The 17,267-nt window shown below is 41.6% G+C and overlaps 2 protein-coding genes across 3 annotated transcripts in view; one reads left to right on the top strand and one right to left on the bottom strand.

The window, feature by feature from the left end:
• Positions 1 to 5,630: 5,630 nt before the first annotated feature.
• LOC135115272 (protein VAC14 homolog) lies at positions 5,631 to 15,877 on the bottom strand. The gene is made up of 15 exons (XM_064031849.1): positions 15,627 to 15,877; positions 14,878 to 15,028; positions 14,565 to 14,795; positions 13,972 to 14,189; positions 13,353 to 13,473; positions 13,086 to 13,209; positions 12,432 to 12,611; positions 11,881 to 12,026; positions 11,348 to 11,582; positions 10,272 to 10,392; positions 9,903 to 10,077; positions 9,629 to 9,747; positions 9,019 to 9,098; positions 8,497 to 8,641; positions 5,631 to 8,101 (listed from the first exon to the last, which is right to left on the bottom strand). The coding sequence occupies exons 1-15, from the start codon at positions 15,725 to 15,727 to the stop codon at positions 7,939 to 7,941; spliced, it is 2,310 nt and encodes a 769-aa protein (XP_063887919.1). The 5' UTR covers positions 15,728 to 15,877; the 3' UTR covers positions 5,631 to 7,938.
• A 731-nt stretch (positions 15,878 to 16,608) lies between these two features.
• LOC135115271 (uncharacterized) overlaps positions 16,609 to 17,267 on the top strand; it is a 31,211-nt gene continuing 30,552 nt past the window's right edge. The window contains exon 1 of one of the 2 annotated variants that reach the window (XM_064031847.1): positions 16,609 to 17,070. The gene's annotated coding sequence lies outside the window, so the exon portion shown is untranslated. The remainder of the gene's footprint in view (positions 17,071 to 17,267) is intronic. The other variant, XM_064031848.1, reaches the window with a different exon arrangement.

Raw genomic sequence — 17,267 nt, 5'->3', positions numbered from 1 at the left:
TATATATATATATATATATAATATGTGTGCAGCAGGGTGAGGGAGATGGCCTGTTACGCAAGCTATCGTTGTTTGGGAGATATAATGTATGTCACAACTCTTTCCTTCTTCATCTTTCCTTTTAACTCAAGCTCTTTCCTGCTTCCCCTTTCCTCTTAATCCCAAGCTTTTTCTTCTTTCCTCTTTCCTCCTTCCTCTTTCTCTTCTCCACCTTCCTTTCCTTCGTTTCCGTCCTCCTAACCAGATAGTGAGGTGAGGAGTGGCGGGGCCGCAGAATTATAGCTCTGCGGGGGTGTGTAAGCGGGTTACGTACTTAATCCCTTGTTAGACAGTAAAGGTTAGGTAAGAGAGAGAGAGAGAGAGAGAGAGAGAGAGAGAGAGAGAGAGAGAGAGAGAGAGAGAGAGAGAGAGAGGAGCATCATTTTTAGTACCTTCATCTCTTATTTGCATTAAACCGTGCGGTGTCATCCTCTCTCTCTCTCTCTCTCTCTCTCTCTCTCTCTCTCTCTCTCTCTTGAATATATTACGGACTCTTTTTGTTGCCCTTGACCAGTGTCCCTCCTATATAAAAAAAAAAAAAATTCATTACCTACATAACAAGAGCGTGCTGGAGTCACCGCGAAGGAGGTTCACCTCACCTTAACCTCCCGGAGGCATTCCCATCCCACACATCACCGGAGACTCCTCAGAGATGGTACTGGGGCGTGGCGGTGGCGTGATGCGATAGGCTCTTGTTTTTTTTTGTTGTTTTTTTTTCTTCCTTTTTTTCGAAGGTTTTACACAGGGATGGTCTCGTTTTCTTTTTTCTTTTTTTTTTTTGTGGGGGGGTGACAATTTTATTAGGTGGTGTCACTGCCATAAAAATATTGCTGCCATGGACACGTGAGGCTGTGATGTTGTGGTTATTAATTTTAAGGGACTGGAGGAGGACGAGGAGAAAGAGGTGGAAAGAAAATGTAAAACGATATTAAGAAAAAAATTGCCATAGGAGGAGGAAGAGGAAAAGGAAGAAATGTACGTAGATAAAAATGGAGAAAAGACAGGAGGAAGAGAGGAGAGGAGGAGGAAGAAGAGGAGTAGGAATAGGAAAAGGAAAGAAGATGTAAAAGACGTTGAGAAAAGAATTGAAAGGGAATTGTCAAAGGAGGAATAGAAAAGAGGGAAATGGATTAAGAAAAAAGTAGAGAAAAAGAATGAGAAGAAGGAGGAGGAAGAAACCAGAAAGAAAGGGAAAGATGGAAGCAAAAATGAAGAAGAAAAATGTAGAAGGAAGAAGATAGAAGGATAGAAGATGAACGAAAAAAAATAGGAGAGGGAAGGAGGAGAAGGAAAAAGAGGAAAAATACGTAATAAGAAAAAGAGGAAGCAAAATAGTTGTGGTTTACCTTAATGTTGCAATTCTTATTCGCCTGATTGGTGTTTACGATTCATTTCAAGTTTGTGTTGTAACGCTTCGGTGGAAACTGTTTTTGTCCCTGTACTTCCTCCTCCTCCTCCTTCTCTTCTTGATTTTTTTTTTTCCTTCATCATCTGACCTTTTTTCTTATTCCTTCTACATTTCCCTCCCTATGTCTATTTCCACCCCCATCTTTCCTTCTAAAACATTTCATTATTGTTTCGGATTTCCTCCTCCTTCTCCTCCTTTTCTCTTAGTTACTTGTATTTGGTCACGAGGGGGCAGAAAAAAAAAAACTAATAAAAAAAGAGGGAAAAAAGCAGAGGGGGAAAAACTTGTATGAAAAGGGCAAACAAGAGAGAGAGAGAGAGAGAGATAGAGAGAGAGAGAGAGCATACAATCCTCCCTTGTATAACCGAAAATTTTAAACTCTCTCTCTCTCTCTCTCTCTCTCTCTCTCTCTCTCTCTCTCTCTCTCTCTCTCTCTTTGTGTTTGCCCTTTTCACACATTTCTTTTCTCTACAAGTTTTTCTTTCACTTTTTTTTTTTTTACCTTTTTCTATTTTTTTTTTTTTCCCACCGTGGACTTCAAGCAGGAACTCATTAACTCCCTTTGTGGCTGGAATAAAAAGTTCCCTCTGCGTTAAAACAATATCCTTGTGTAGGTTCGTATGTATGTTATCCTCCACCTCTCACCTCCACCACCACCAGCACCCCATCACGGCCTCGCTTGTGTTAAGTCCCGTGGCTCAGCTTAGGAACCAATAAAAGGGAAATAATGATAAAAAAAAAAAAAGTTAATAAATAAACAAATGCATTCAAAATTGTGATTTATCTTTCTTAGTCTTTAAATACTCAATTGTCTTATCTCCGGTAACTTGTAACAGGTTGCAGCGATAGTTTCTTGTGAGGTTACGAAGCGACAAAAGAAAAAGAATTAAGTCGCATTGTTGTTCTAGTTGCAGCTGATTTTCAGATTATTTTCTTTATTAGTTCTTCCCGAGCACGAGGTGAGAAGAACACTGTTTACTGCCCAGGCCAAGGATCCCATAAAGATATGCGTTCCTTGGCCAAAACCATGCAATTAAGGTTTCAACAAGACGTAAATATAGTTCAAAATGTGCTTGTTTATTCTTTTTTACAGTGCGAGGAATGGAATATAAAAGGTGGTTTCACAGTCTTACTTAAAAACAGGCAATGGAATCAGAACTTAACACTGCCAGCATTAAAACAGACAATGGAATCAGAACCTAACACTGCCAGCACTAAAACAGGCAATGGAATCAGAACTTAACACTGCCAGCATTAAAACAGACAATGGAATCAGAACTTAACACTGCCAGCAATAAAACAGGCAATGGAATGAGAACTTAACACTGCCAGCATTAAAACAGGCAATGGAATCAGAACTTAACACTGCCAGCAATAAAACAGGCAATGGAATGAGAACTTAACACTGCCAGCATTAAAACAGGCAATGGAATCAGAACTTAACACTGCCAGCATTAAAACAGGCAATGGAATCAGAACTTAACACTGCCAGCATTAAAACACAATCAACCAATAATCTTCAATGATGGAACATTTTTCGTCTTTTAGGTAACAAATCAACATGTTAATTAATGTCTACTGTAACAACCACAAAATAATACTAGTGGCCTTATAACTAATAGCATAGCATCTTTGTAATTAGCTTTTGTCCTTCAGCCTCAAGCACACTCAGATCTATTGATTTATAACATTACTTTCACACCACCAGCCATATTCGTTCTCATAATTATACATGTATATATAATTTTTTTTTAATCACTTACTTACATCTTTGGACGTGAAAATACTCTATATAATTCATTACAACTCCCAATAAATTGAAATCCTAGTAATTAATGCCAATTTTGGGACTAGCATTGTGGCTGAAAATAATAATAATAATAATAATAATAATAATAATAATAATAATAATAATAATAATAATAATAATAAAAATAATAATAATAATAATAATAATAATAATAATAATAATAATAATAATAATAATATAATATGATTATCAGATTATTAGCTGAGGTAGTAAAGAAATGGGTGGAAATGGAAACAAGAAGAGAGAGAGAGAGAGAGAGAGAGAGAGAGAGAGAGAGAGAGAGAGAGAGAGAGAGAGAGAGAGAGAGAGAGAGAGAGAGAGATAATAAAATGAAGAGGAGACAGATGAGGAAAAAAGAGTAAAAAATATTGAAGGCCAGTAATAAAAGTAGAAGGAAAAAGTCATGAAGGACATTAGAGATAAAAAATAAACAAATAAAAGGAGAATAAAAAAATTGGTTTAGTGAAGAGGAGACAAAGGACCAAGAGACAGAAAAAGAAAAGAGGATAAATAAAAAAATAAATGAGAGAGAGAGAGAGGGGCAAAGGTAGGTTTCTTATACAACACCTTGTCCTGCCTGTAATCCAAGCCAGCAGGTGCCACACACCACCTTATGATTCCTGCACACACCTTTTCATGGATTCTCACCCTAATTGTTACCGCACTTGACATCATAACTCATTTACACCTCCTATGTACCTGACCACTTGCACAACCTATACTATGAAATTTTGTTTCAGTTACATTTTGTGATCCTTTTTGTATCCTCAAATCTCGTATTTTTTGACTGGTAGACTTATAGTTAGTTGCATTATGTGAAGTATAAAGAGTTGGTTCCTGGATGTATGCATGATGTTTGGACCCTATGTTGATAAATGTACAGGTTATTTAATCCTTTGTTAATGGTTTCTTTCACAGCTTAACCCTTTCTGCATCAGAGACACTTTCCAAGCTTCATGAAAGCTTTATGAAAGGAATAAACTGAGATACAAAGCTAGCTGATAAGTAGCTGGAGATGATTTTTAATGCCTTCAATACAACAAAATCATCTTAAAGTGAGCTAATTTTATAGTTCTCAAAAGCTTAACTGAATGATCTGGTGCAAGTTTAGAGCAAGATTCCACAAGGCAACACTGGTGGCAAAGGAAGTGGTCAGGCAATTCAGTTTTCATTTCCATTCATTGAAATTACAAAGGATTACTCAGATATGTTCAATCTCATCATTAACAGCTAAAGGGTTTTAATTTTCGGGTTATGCTGAGAAAGAGCTTCCCAGTAACTAAATTTCCTTGACACATTTCTAAACCTCTCACTCTTTTCATAATTTTTAATGTCCTGAGAGAATTAGGCCTTCTAGTATCAATTCAGGTATATAAGTATTCTCTATTCCCTACTTTTCAAGGTCTTTTCACTCCTGACTTTTCAAATATCACTTAATACATTTATATACTGTCGCATAATGCGTATTTCAAAACACAGGTGCAGCACATGATCTGAGTCAGGTCTGGAAGTGAACAATTAGCTGATGCAAGACATGTGACACTAGCTGAGTGAAAATTAATTAAGCACTTAACAGCCTCAATATGACCTGCACACCTTGACACATGCCAATCATCATCAGAAGTGAAGTAACCTTCCACACTCACTTTCACTGCATTGACATCCACACTCACTGACGTCTCCTCACAAAAACAGACAAATGGAAAGTTTTTAGCATATCTGAGAACTTAAAATTAAAGGAGAAAGAAAAAATACAGTGAAAGCAAGTGCACAAACTTACTAGATTTTTGATCATAGTAAATGTGCATGGAGTGATTCATGAACACACACACACACACACACACACACATATATAAATACATAAACACTCATACTTCAAACACTTCTACAGGAACAATGTGAATTTTAATATCCTCTTCATCACACACATACACACACACCACCATAATCATCGAAAGACTTGTATGTATATTAATCACTTCAAGACACAGTAAGGATGCAACCACCACCACCACCACCACCATTAGTACCACCACAGTTACTCCCAATACACCTAACCTACAGCATTCAGAACAAGTGCAATACAAAATAAAAGTGGAGTGCTAGTAACATAATAACTATTGGTATGCACTATGAGAGAGAGAGAGAGAGAGAGAGAGAGAGAGAGAGAGAGAGAGAGAGAGAGAGAGAGAGAGAGAGAGAGAGAGAGAGAGAGAGAGAGAGAGAGAGAGAGAGAGAGAGAGAACCACTATCACCACCATACAGGAAGATAAATCAGACCATCACTCTCAAAATCACCACAAAATGCAATTAGAACTTGACACACACACACAACCACCAACAGCAAACTGGAGAAGAACACAACATGGCTAATTTTCCCCATGCTTTACTGACATTTGACTACCTTCATCTTCATCACAAGCCTTTCCCAGTAGCTGAAGAGGACTAAGCCACGTAAAATTGCACCTCAGCACTGGTGGCTCAAGTTGTCATAGCTAGTGATGTTTGAATGGTGCTAAATTAAGTTTATAAAGCGTATCTTGTTTCATCTATCCTTTCTCTGGTTTCCTTCCTGTAGTTATAAGTTTTTTGGTGCACTGGTGGCTCAAGTTGTCACAGTTACTGATGTCTGAATGGTGCTAAATTAAGTTTATACAGTGCATCTTGTATCATCTCTCCTTCTTCTAGTTTCCTTCCTGCAGTTGTAAGTTCTCTGGTACTACAATACTGTTTAGTATAATATGTTCACCTCTTCTTGGCATGTAAGTAAGTACATGCATGCTGAGTGATTGCGTTTCCAAGTCCTCAGGTGATGAAACTACTGTGCCAGACTTGTTATGGAGTACAAACATTTTATAAAGGTTTAGTGATGCAATTTTATGGGAGCATTCACAGTTGGGAGGTTAATGCAAGATCTACCATATCAGCCTGAATGTTCAGTTAAGTGGTTTAATGCATCTGCCATGTGTTTATTGATCTTTGCACGTAGTCCTGTGCTCCTAATTTTGAAAGGCTCAATGAATAATGGAAAACAAATCAGATGTGGTTTATTTGTATATTTTCTTTTTATCAATATTTGAACTTATCACATTGCTCAAGATCGGGGAGGCAGCCTGTAATTCCCCAGTGTTTGCAAATTGGGAAATAACAAAGTGGCACAGTCATTTTGACCTTCTGAGGATGTGCAACACTGAATTATGCCATGCAAGATTTAAACCTGCCATTACTTTTACCTTCACAGAGACATAGGTTACAACCTAACTAAAGGAGCAGAGTGCTGTCACATGCTGGGAGAGTAATGCCATGCCCAAGGTGGGCCAGTTCCCTATCTGCTGTGCTTTTGAAGGGTTGGTTAAGAGGCTGAGGGGTGCAGGATTGGCCTCTCTGCCACCCAAGCCAGGGAATAGACAGCCCCACGAGTGACAACCTGCACCAAAAGCAACATCAGGACTCTGCAGGAAGGCACAGTCCCTACTGCAGGAGCAAGAGGCAAAGGTCCATGTCTGCCAGGAACAGAGCCAGTTGGCTGACTCACAACCCTCAGTGGCCGGTATAGTTGCCAGCAGCAGGTGGAAGACAGGCTCCAGACCCTGATGGACCAGAGCACAAGTGCCCAGGAGCTGGTGTGCCATAAGGAGTCCTGGGTAGAGGGCAAGCAGGAGGGGATGCAGCAGAGGGAGCAACAGCTGCATGCTGCACTGCAAGCACTGTACACAGCCACAACACAACAGGGAACTTGCCTGGGAATGTTTCCCAATGTCCACACCATCACCACCATCACCAAGGTGGCAGAGGCAGCCCATGAACCTCTACAGGCTGCCACCACTGTTATTGCCACATAGGTGGCATGGGAGGCAGTAGGTACTGCTGCTGCAGCTGCAGGGGCCTCCAGCCTCCCAGCATCCATGGCTGTAGCCTCCTCCATTGCAGACAGGCTGCAGGCCCTACTGGCAATGCCCATGACAGCCAAGGACCTACTTAGCCTGGCACAGCCTGCCAGGAACATGGTGGAGGCTGGCTTTGTTTTTGCTGTCCACAATGTGAAGGGACAGAGTCAACATGCAAGAATCAGCCTTGAAGATGGCTGCCTGCACCTCCACTCCCTGCAGCCCCCCACATGCCATCACCCTGCAGATTGGGGAGGTGGTGCCAGCTCCTCCCCCAACCTTCCATTCCCCATGCAAGGTGCTCCTGGACCTGGCGTGGCATGGAAATCTGCCACAGGACATCCTCAGGGGCTGGCAGGTTGTGCAGTTGTGCTTGGGGCAGCAGGGTGCTTGATACACCAACTTCTGTGACCTGAGGACCTAAACAACACATTTTTTTCATCTTTAATCTTTGAAAATAAAAATCCTCTATCTTTTCAAGATCTGTGACTTGATGACTTAAAGACACAACTTTTACTTTCCAGAGCACAACAGAATCCTCACCCTAGAAAAGTTTTTAAAACATCTAACATTTCAGTTTCTGTGACTCAACAACTTAAATTAAAACCTCCATGCTTTCAGAGTTAAAAGACCTACTATCCTTTCAACTTTTTTTCTCTGTAAATGCAAGACTCATATCACCATTTTTCCACTTTTCATGTCCTTTGAGAGCACAGCAGGACATACACAAACTCCCTTGATAGTGGTATGTATGTGGGAGCAAATGCACGCGTGTGTATGTGTGTGTGTGTGTATCAAAGGCGTGTGAGGGGATCAACATTGGACTGCAGCTTCTGTTTGATCTTCTGGTGCTTGTACTGACGATGCTTCTCCTGGACGGTGTTGAAGTGGGTAAGCAGTTCACCAAAGTCAATGTTACAGACAAGGTGGCGAGGCTTTGGCTTGTTGTCGGTGTGTCTGGTGAAGGAGTGATGTTATTAACCCACACCAGTCAAGAAGTTAAGAGTGCTAACATTATAACATCCCAGACATATCTAAAGCAAGTATATTTGTCTATAATAGGCATTTGCTTAATACATGACCTGGACTAGATGACCTGGGAGTGAAAATAAGGAGTTTGTAATAGGAGGGAGAGAGAGAGAGAGAGAGAGAGAGAGAGAGAGAGAGAGAGAGAGAGAGAGAGAGAGAGAGAGAGAGAGAGAGAGAGAGAGAGAGAGAGAGAGAGAGAGAGAGAGAGAGAGAGAGAGAGAGAGAGAGAGAGAGAGAGACCACAATAATAGGATCATACTGTGCCAAAAGAGATAAAATGTTAATAAAAAGAAAAGAGAATGGAATAAACAAGAGAGCCTCACTTGAGGAGGTGGGCAGGGGGGACACAGTCAAGGCGGTCGTGCAGCATGGTGAAGGCCTTGGTCTGGGGCAGCAGCATCAGTAGACCGTACAGGGTCTCCACCAGCGCTGAGTGTCCCACAGGGTCCAGCAGCTGTAGCCGGAGGTCTGGAGGGGAAGCATTTGAGTCTTCTTGATGGGACAGAAAGGTGCACAGATCTTTACCAAATGATTCAGAATAGTGGAAGTATTCGAGTCTTCTTGATGGGGGAGAAATGTACACATCTTTTCACCAACTTTGTCAAAATAGTAAAAAAATTGAGTCTTCTTGATGAAGGAGAAAGTTCTTTACCAACAGAACCATATGAAGCATACAAGTGCAATTAATCTTTATGATGTCTGTACATTAATTATTTTCCAGCTTTCTCTTTAATCTTGTATGAATGGGATGTCATGGAAAATGGCAAGAGAGTTTGAGGGGTACGAGGTGCAGATCACAGTATGACCATACAAAGTACTTGAGGCAATAAACTTGTAAAACTTACAAGTGAAGATGGGAGACTCCACCAGCTGCACCAACTTGTCCACCTCCACCAGGAAGTCAGCTGTCACCTCTATGTCCCCGCTGAGCTGTGGTCAAGGAAACAAGCACATGCATGCACACACACACACACACACGTGCGCACACACACACACACACACACACACACACACACACACACACACACACAAGCACACACATACAGCCAGAGGACATCTAGTCAAGTCAGGCCTTCATTCATTATTCTAGTTATTGCCAAAAAATGAGTATGAAGGGAGTACCTGGGAAAATAACTACAATAACTTATAAGGATGACCTGGGGTATAAAGTAGTTGTGTTATTACCTACTTATAAAGATATTAAAATGAAGAAGCTATCCTGGTGTGGCTTTTCCTTATAATCAATAATAATGTTTTTGTGCAAGTGTAGGGTGTGAATTTGAAAGACTCTGCTAACAGTGAGAGACAAGATCAAAGGATTCAAGCCTATTTGTGTGTAGAATTTTATGTTAACATTAATATAAGTTAAGATTACTCAAATGGAGTAACAAGTGTCAGTGTGATTGGCAGTCAAAGGGTTAACAACAGTGACATCTGTTCTGCACAAGAGGATACAAGGCGTGGACGAGGGTGGCGGCATGGGTGTAGTTCTGGGTGAGGAGGCACAGGGTGAGGGTGGCCACTGGGTTGTGACTCCATGACCGGTACAGCTTCACAAACAGCTCACAGCTCTCCTGCATGGCAAATGAAAAGCTGAAGGTTCATAACCTTCAACAGACTGTGCCAGGAACCAGAAGATAAGCACTGTAATACAAGACCTGTACAGTAGGCAAGTTCACCCTTTAACAGACTCCTGAGCAGGCAAAGGGAGCACGTATAAAGAACTCACTGGAGTGGAGAGATCCTTAAGCTGTATCCTGAGGGAGAAGAGTTCCTTCGAAGTCAAGAGGATAGAGGACAGTGTCTGCACCATCTTGGAGGCAAAGATAAGGTCTTCCTCCTCCTGCAGCAGCTCAGCTAAGGTGCGGTAAATATCCTCAGCACTCAGCATGACACACAGCTGCCTATAAGAGTGATAGTCAGGCACACAGCCACCTTGTTTATCATTATAGGCATCCATCACATATGTGAGTGGTAATGCACAGGCAACCCAATACAGCATAGAAGTAATGATAGATGATGATCTTGATCATCATTATTTAAAGCCACTGATGCAGATCACAAACTTTTAAACATGGTACACACACAAACTACACACCTGATGATCAGAGGTCCTCTGTCCTCCAGCAGGTTTCTCTGTGTTGTGAAAAGGTGAAGGAGATTCTGTAGAAACCTGGTGAAGTACTCATCAACATTGGTCTTGCCCTCCTCCTGTGCACCTGGAAAGTTAAGCAGACACAGCTCATAGAAGTGAAAGGAAAGAATGAAAACTATTTCATCATCCCTACTAGATCCTCCTAATCCCCCCCCCCCAAAAAAAAAGAACGCAAGTTTTTTTTAATATTTTACATATAAAAATGTAGTTTTATATCATATTGATAAACAAGGTCTATATATGTACAGGCAGCTCCCTACTTGATGAAACAACTTTCCTAGCTGTATTTCTAATGAGAGAGAGAGAGAGAGAGAGAGAGAGAGAGAGAGAGAGAGAGAGAGAGAGAGAGAGAGAGAGAGAGAGAGAGAGAGAGAGAGAGAGAGAGAGAGAGAGAGAGAGAGAGAGAGAGAGAGAGAGAGAGAGAGAGAGAGAGAGAGAGAGAGAGAGAGAGAGAGAGAGAGAGAGAGAGAGAGAGAGAGAGGAATGGGGGGAGGGGCCTTAGATGTAGGAGATAGGGAGGGGGTATGAGAAATGTAGAAACAAGGAGGGAGTGGGGATGGGGAGGCTGACAAGGAGTGGGGTTGACAAAGGTGTGGCTTAATTGACATATCACTATTTCTGAGCTATGATATTAACCTATCACAATCCCTTGAGTTGACATGCAGCTTTAGCTAAAATTAAAACTAGGAAGGCTGCTTCATCAAGTAGGGAGCTATCTATACATATACATAAAAAAAAAAAAAAAATACAAAAGCAGTCAATCCTGACCTGTTCATTTCCTATACAGTACAAGTTAACACAGGCTTTGTCCACTTGGACTGATTATGTTTTCCAACTCTGCTTTGAAAAAAATAAACTGACCTAAAAGGTTAAAGTCATGAGACTGTGCAAGAAATGAACCCCCAATAAGACACAAGATACACGACATCTTATCCATCACACCATAATGATCTCCAAGGTCCAAGTGGAATTGAGTCAACCTTAATAATCCTATAATATCGTGTATACAGCAGACAAACCTTGCACAGTAGTGGTGGAGGAGATGGAGGAGGATGCAGAGATGGTGGTGGTGGTGGTAGAGCTGGTGGTGGTGGGGGCTGTGGTGGGTGGACTGAGGGATGAAGGTGCAGGACTGTGGTTGCTGGTGGAGGCAATCTGTGCCAGCACCTCAATCACCAGCAGCACCACCTCATCAGAGGGGTCTGACAGGGTGCGCAGCAACACTGGGAACAGTTCCTCCAGGTACCGGCACATCTGACGATACACAAACACACATAGTGATGTCAACACCAATACACTTATAATTACTTTTAGTAGTTCTCAGATACGTGGTTCCTTTGAGTCATCTATGCTGAACTCCATAATTTACTTTGGTAGGTGGTGGTGTCCCAAATCACATCAGCCCTAACTGTTCCTTTGCAAAGTTTAAGCAGATAATGTAAAACAAACCTGAACCTTAACAAGACAGCTGCGTTTGGATTCACATTCTATCTACAACATCCCTATGCACATTCTGTCCAAGTAAAATAAAACCGAATCACTCATGTATCACCTTGTTGGGTATCTTGTTGTGCAGGTGATAGATCCAGCGCAACACTGCTGTCTTGCAGGGGACAGGAGTGTTGCGTAGCTGTTTGTGCAGTACCTCCATCACTGAACCGAGGTCCAGCGCCCCATTGTAAACCTCATCCGGTGTGCCTGTTGGGAAGATTGTGCATTTTCATTATGCCTCACTACAGTCACACCACAATCACAACACAAGGATATGCAAGCAGTAAAGTCACACTGCCATAACACATCAATATTCCTAGTCTTCAGTTCTACCACACTACAGCCACATAACCATCACAGCACAGACATGTGTATCCATAAGGCCACACCAACACCATTTCACACTGCATCACCATGACAGCAACCACAAAATCCGACAAACGCAACAATCACATAATACTACACAAGATAACACCATACCACAACATGCCAACAACATTCACATTCTTGAACCCTCCTCAACTCAGGCAAGATGAATGAGATGGGCTAACTTTTTCACTGGAGAGGCACAGATTCCGCAGATACCTCCTGCCACATGCCTCCTCATCTTACCTACGGATGAGGAGTGTGGACTGGTGATGGCGCTAGAGGCAGTGGGCGTCTGTGGGGTTATGGGAGGGTGTGGTTGGTCTTCAGGAGTCTCAGCTGATCCCTCTGGTCCTTCCCTATCATCCTCGGCAGTGATGAGTTTCATTAGGCCAGTGCTCACCTCCTTAGCCAGTCCTCTCGTCTCTACAGGGAAAAAAAGACTACATACACTTATGTACTTTTGTTACTTAATAACCATTCTGTATTTATTTATGCATAATTACTTACAGGTGAATTGCAATCTGAAAGTATTTAATTTATGAAATCTTAAAGTTATGAATTCATAACACCAATTTGGTCTTAATTATAAATGTATTATCTGCTTTTACAAAAAAATAAAAATCATTGTTAAAAATAAAAATTCAGTAAATAGAAGAACATCTAGATTTAGTGAATGTCAACTGATGAATGTTCAATTTATGAAAAATTCTTATGGAACATAACTCATTCATCAATTACATTTCACCTGTACTTGTACGTATCAATGTATGAGTGCGTGCGTGTGTGTGTGTGTGTGTGTGTGTGTGTGTGTGTGTGTGTGTGTGTGTGTGTGTGTGTGTGTGTGTGTGTGTGTGTGTGTGTGTGTGTGTGTGTGTGTGTGTGTGTGTGTTTACTCACTTGCATAAGTGGGATCATCCAGGGCAAGGCAGGGCAGGATGGCCGTCAGGATCCCCGAGGTGTGTGGCAGCATCACCCGTCCTGACAGCTTCACAAACTCATTAATCCAGGTGAGTGCAATCATCTGCAGGTGAAAGGGAGAAAAAGTTATGATCATCCACATAATGAACCACAGTTTATTGTAGAATACAATAGCAATTTCTTCTACTGTACCACAAAAACTCAATATCAAGTGTATCTGTCCCTAGTAGGAGCTCCAAGACACACCTGCACCACCGGGTCGCTGGACTGGGCATGTGCAATCACTATGTTGATCATCTCGGCAAACTTGACCTTCTCAGGTGCCTTCTTGATGCTCACCAGGAACTCTCCCACCACTGCTTCACACCTAAAACACATATAAAGGGAGATAAGTGTGCTTATGCATGTATATGTATGTGTGTGTGTGTGTGTGTGTGTGTGTGTGTGTGTGTATGTGTGTGTTGCTAAGCTTTGTGTTCAATGTGTTATTCAAAGAGGCTCTCAATTTTCTCAACTAAAAGGATGCTCCATTGTCTAAAAAATATTAAAAAATTAAAAAATCACAAATTTCTGGTGTTATAAATGGTACAACCATTTCATCACGGTACTTTTGGATCCATGTTCTGACAAACTGCATCTATTTCCTGAAAAAATTATTCATGCTTCAATTGCATGAATTCATGTCCTCAAAAATAAGAAACACAATAAATCAGCCTTAAGACCCAATTAAGTAGGACTTTTTTTCATTTGATGTTTCCAGATCTTATCCGCATTACAAAAAACCAAGCACACAAAATATGTTCATTAGTGTGTATGGCTGTAGCACTACATGACAATTACTCTGCTACCCTCCTGTCAAACTCACATCTTTTTGACCTCTGGCTTGGGTCCCTCCAGTATAAAGAAGAGGCCCTCCAAGATCTCTGAGAGGAAGGAGAGGGTGTCGACATCTGGCACAGTGTGGAGAACTGAGACCCACGACACCACCAGTGTTTGTGCCCAGTGGTTGTTAGCATACAGCTTTTCCCGCAGCACTGGGATGAAGGACACCAAGTCAAAGGAAGCACTTTCTGTCACAATGTCCTGGAGGAAGGAGAGAGTAAGGAACAGTTGGTGCTGGACACGAAGAATGGAGAAGGTAGCAAGGGTACAGAAAAGTACTAAGAGTTATTTGCGATAATGATTTTTTTTATTCAATTCACAAATTTTCAAGGTCATGAATGAAATAACTTTGCCTTTCATTTTGATTTATAGGTACAGAATTCATACTTATATATTTTATAAGAAAATTGCACTAAAATATACATTATGAACAAATGGAAAACAGAAAAGTTCATACCATACCTATACACAATTACACATAATTAAAAAAGACTCATTTGCAAATCAAAATTAACAAGCATTAATTTTCATACACATCACTAGAGACACAGAACACAACATTGCCAGAACACAAACCTTCATGATCCGGTCCAGCATCTCTGAACCATTTTTGACATTCTGGTCCGCATCAGTGGCCAGCCGAACAAGAATGGTGAAAATGTCATTGAACTGTGAGAGTACTGTGCCACGCGACACCCTCACCACATTGTACAGTGACTCAGTGGCATAGTACCTCACATTGGGCGTGCTGTCCGTGAAGCAGGCTAGTATGGGGTTCACCAGGTCTTGTATGAATGGGGCTATATTCTGTCGAAAGAGAAGGAAAGCCATTTTGAAGGTAATAAAATATTTTCCTTAATTAACAACATGTCCATTACCCAAACCTCACCTTCGTGCCAAGACCAATAGCAACAGCAGCCAGCCCAATGAGGCCACCCTTCCTGGTGTGGGGGTTGTGGGACATGGCAAACTCTTCCAACACACGGATCAGCCGGCCGATCTGATCCTGCTTGTTGCTGGCTGAGAAGTCCTTCACCATCCTGCACAACAGGAAGGGAAGAGAATATGTAACAGGTCATGGCAACACTGTGGTGACCTTGACTGTACTTTTCCACCACAGAGAAGGAAAGAACCATAAGTCAGAATACTGCATATAGTAATTACAGCACAAAATACAAACATTGTGGCAAGGCTGTCAATACCATCCAAAAAATTTACTCAGGTCTAGGTGATAATTTTGTTCTCATTGGTAATATAGTGCACTAGTGTTTACTGTGAGTATCCTGTCAGGGATTTGATCTCCCAGCCACTCACTCTCATGGCTACCACTTGGAAAATCCCAGAGTTTACATGATGACTCAAAGGTGGGGAGCATGCCATATGGATTATAAATCAGCATATTATAATCATGACAAGTTAATCTATTAACTTCTTTTTTGTAAATTATGCAATCTTCGCTCCTCCAACCAAAGCAGATCTTCAGTTGCTGACAGGAAGTGGTTTGGACTTTTTTTCTTTATTAATTGAGGTGTTGGTACGCAGATTTAAGTCAAAGTAACCGTTCGTGGTTGATCCCCACTCTCAGCTCTGACACAGCTACGCCTTAATCATATCATCTGCTGCTGCACTAGGACTCACTTCTCTATTTCCAGCGCCGCCGCCTTCCGCTTGTCATACACTTTATCGCTGAGCGCCCGCACACAGGCAGAGCTCAGCGGACTGTAGTCACGTTCACTCATGTCTCTCAGCTTAGTTTCGATCTCCAGGGACTGATCATCCCTCACTGGCGCATCCCTGAGCCAGCCTAAGCGTATCGCACCGTGCCTGCAACGGAGGCTGTGGTGGTTACAGGGGTGTGTTTCCTCCCGCGTAGTCAGCTGACCACTGTTTACCACAAGCGTCTGAATCCTTTATCATGGCTTGCTTTGTCGCTCACCTGGCTCGAACTGTTCACATACATAACTATCCTGTAAGTAATATATAGCTATGTATTTATAGTGCTTAAACTATTTAAACATCGATCTACGAAGCACACAAAGGTCATTAGCTTATTACTAGGGTCTGTGCTACACACACTTCTCCCTTTTCGGATAATGATAGCAGAACTGTCATTTCAAGAATTTTTGTTGTATAGATATCTCTCTGCACTTTTTTTTTTTTTTTTCACAACTTAGTGTTTTTATTTGTATGAAAACATTTCAACAGTTTGGAGCTTTAAAAAAGTAAGAATGTGTGTTCGTTTCAGATGAAGTTAGGGTCAACCAAACGAACACTACGTACACAAATGCAAGCATTATATTATTGTTTAAAAAGGGCTTAAGAAGATCCTGGTAGCTTGTATATGTTTGAGTTTCTTTAATTTTTCTCCATGCCCTTGAACGAAAAACTCTTTTTGATGAGAGAAATTAACATATAAACCTCCCTTCCTGTATTTTGAGAAATGGTTCATAAAACCTGTCTCATAAAACCTTACTTAGCATGCATAATATTTACCCTCACGGAATATGTAATCATCTGTAGTAATAAATAGCACGCCACTACTACAATGGGGATTAGGTGGGTGCACATACCGTTGATAAATTTCTACAATAGAGGGTTACCGATTTACGTGTGAGTAGTGCGTTTGCGCGCGAGCAGACGACGCTGAATTGGTGATGCTGTGGGCAAGGAAGGGCTCAGGGCAGCTTTTTCTCACATTTCTCACTCCTCTCCATCTACTCCTCCCAGTCTATCGGGGTGTGGCGTCCAATAACCCTCAGTGAAGTGGAAAAGTGGTGTAAGGCGGCCCTGTGAAGGCGTGATCCTATCCAAACACTAGGAAAATGGCCAGAGCACTCTTAGGGGTCTGAGAGGAATACATCTATAGAGGGAAGGAGGACCACAGGAGAGTACAGACTGGAAAATAAGATAATTAGAGAAACATTTTAAACCGAAGTGGGAGTGAGTGTGATAGTGCTGAGTAGTGGAGTGCTTTTGTGAGTGTGTGGATGGGTGGCGGTGGCGGCGGAGAAGGCGGCTGTGGTGTGGAGAAAATCTTGTGGTGATGGGGCCCTCCACCTCCACCACGACCATGCCAGGAAGAGTAAGTACATGGGGAGTGGTTCAGATCCTTCCACTTTCATAATACATACCTTGGATCCATTTTCTTGTAGCTGTGTGAATCCGAGAAAAAAAAATATCCGTCTCTTTCCCTCTGTGCCTCCTTCTTCTTCGATAAAAAAAAAAAAAAATGAAAGCGAAGTGTTTCTACTCATTCGTTCTTGTTCTTTTGTATCTGTG

Source organism: Scylla paramamosain, chromosome 29, assembly GCF_035594125.1.
Source record: "Scylla paramamosain isolate STU-SP2022 chromosome 29, ASM3559412v1, whole genome shotgun sequence".
Lineage (NCBI taxonomy): Eukaryota > Metazoa > Arthropoda > Malacostraca > Decapoda > Portunidae > Scylla > Scylla paramamosain.
The sequence above is the reverse complement of the archived record's forward strand: the minus strand, read 5'-3'. Positions and strand labels throughout refer to the sequence as shown.

Excerpts from the sequence above, each read along its gene's own strand:
- LOC135115272 (XM_064031849.1), bottom strand. The coding sequence starts at position 15,727 with ATGAGTGAACGTGACTACAGTCCGCTGAGCTCTGCCTGTGTGCGGGCG. Across the intron at positions 9,748-9,902 it reads TTAAGGATCTCTCCACTCCA|GAGAGCTGTGAGCTGTTTGT; the intron begins GTGAGTTCTTTA and ends TTTGCCATGCAG. Across the intron at positions 8,102-8,496 it reads CCCCCTGCCCACCTCCTCAA|ACACACCGACAACAAGCCAA; the intron begins GTGAGGCTCTCT and ends CTCCTTCACCAG.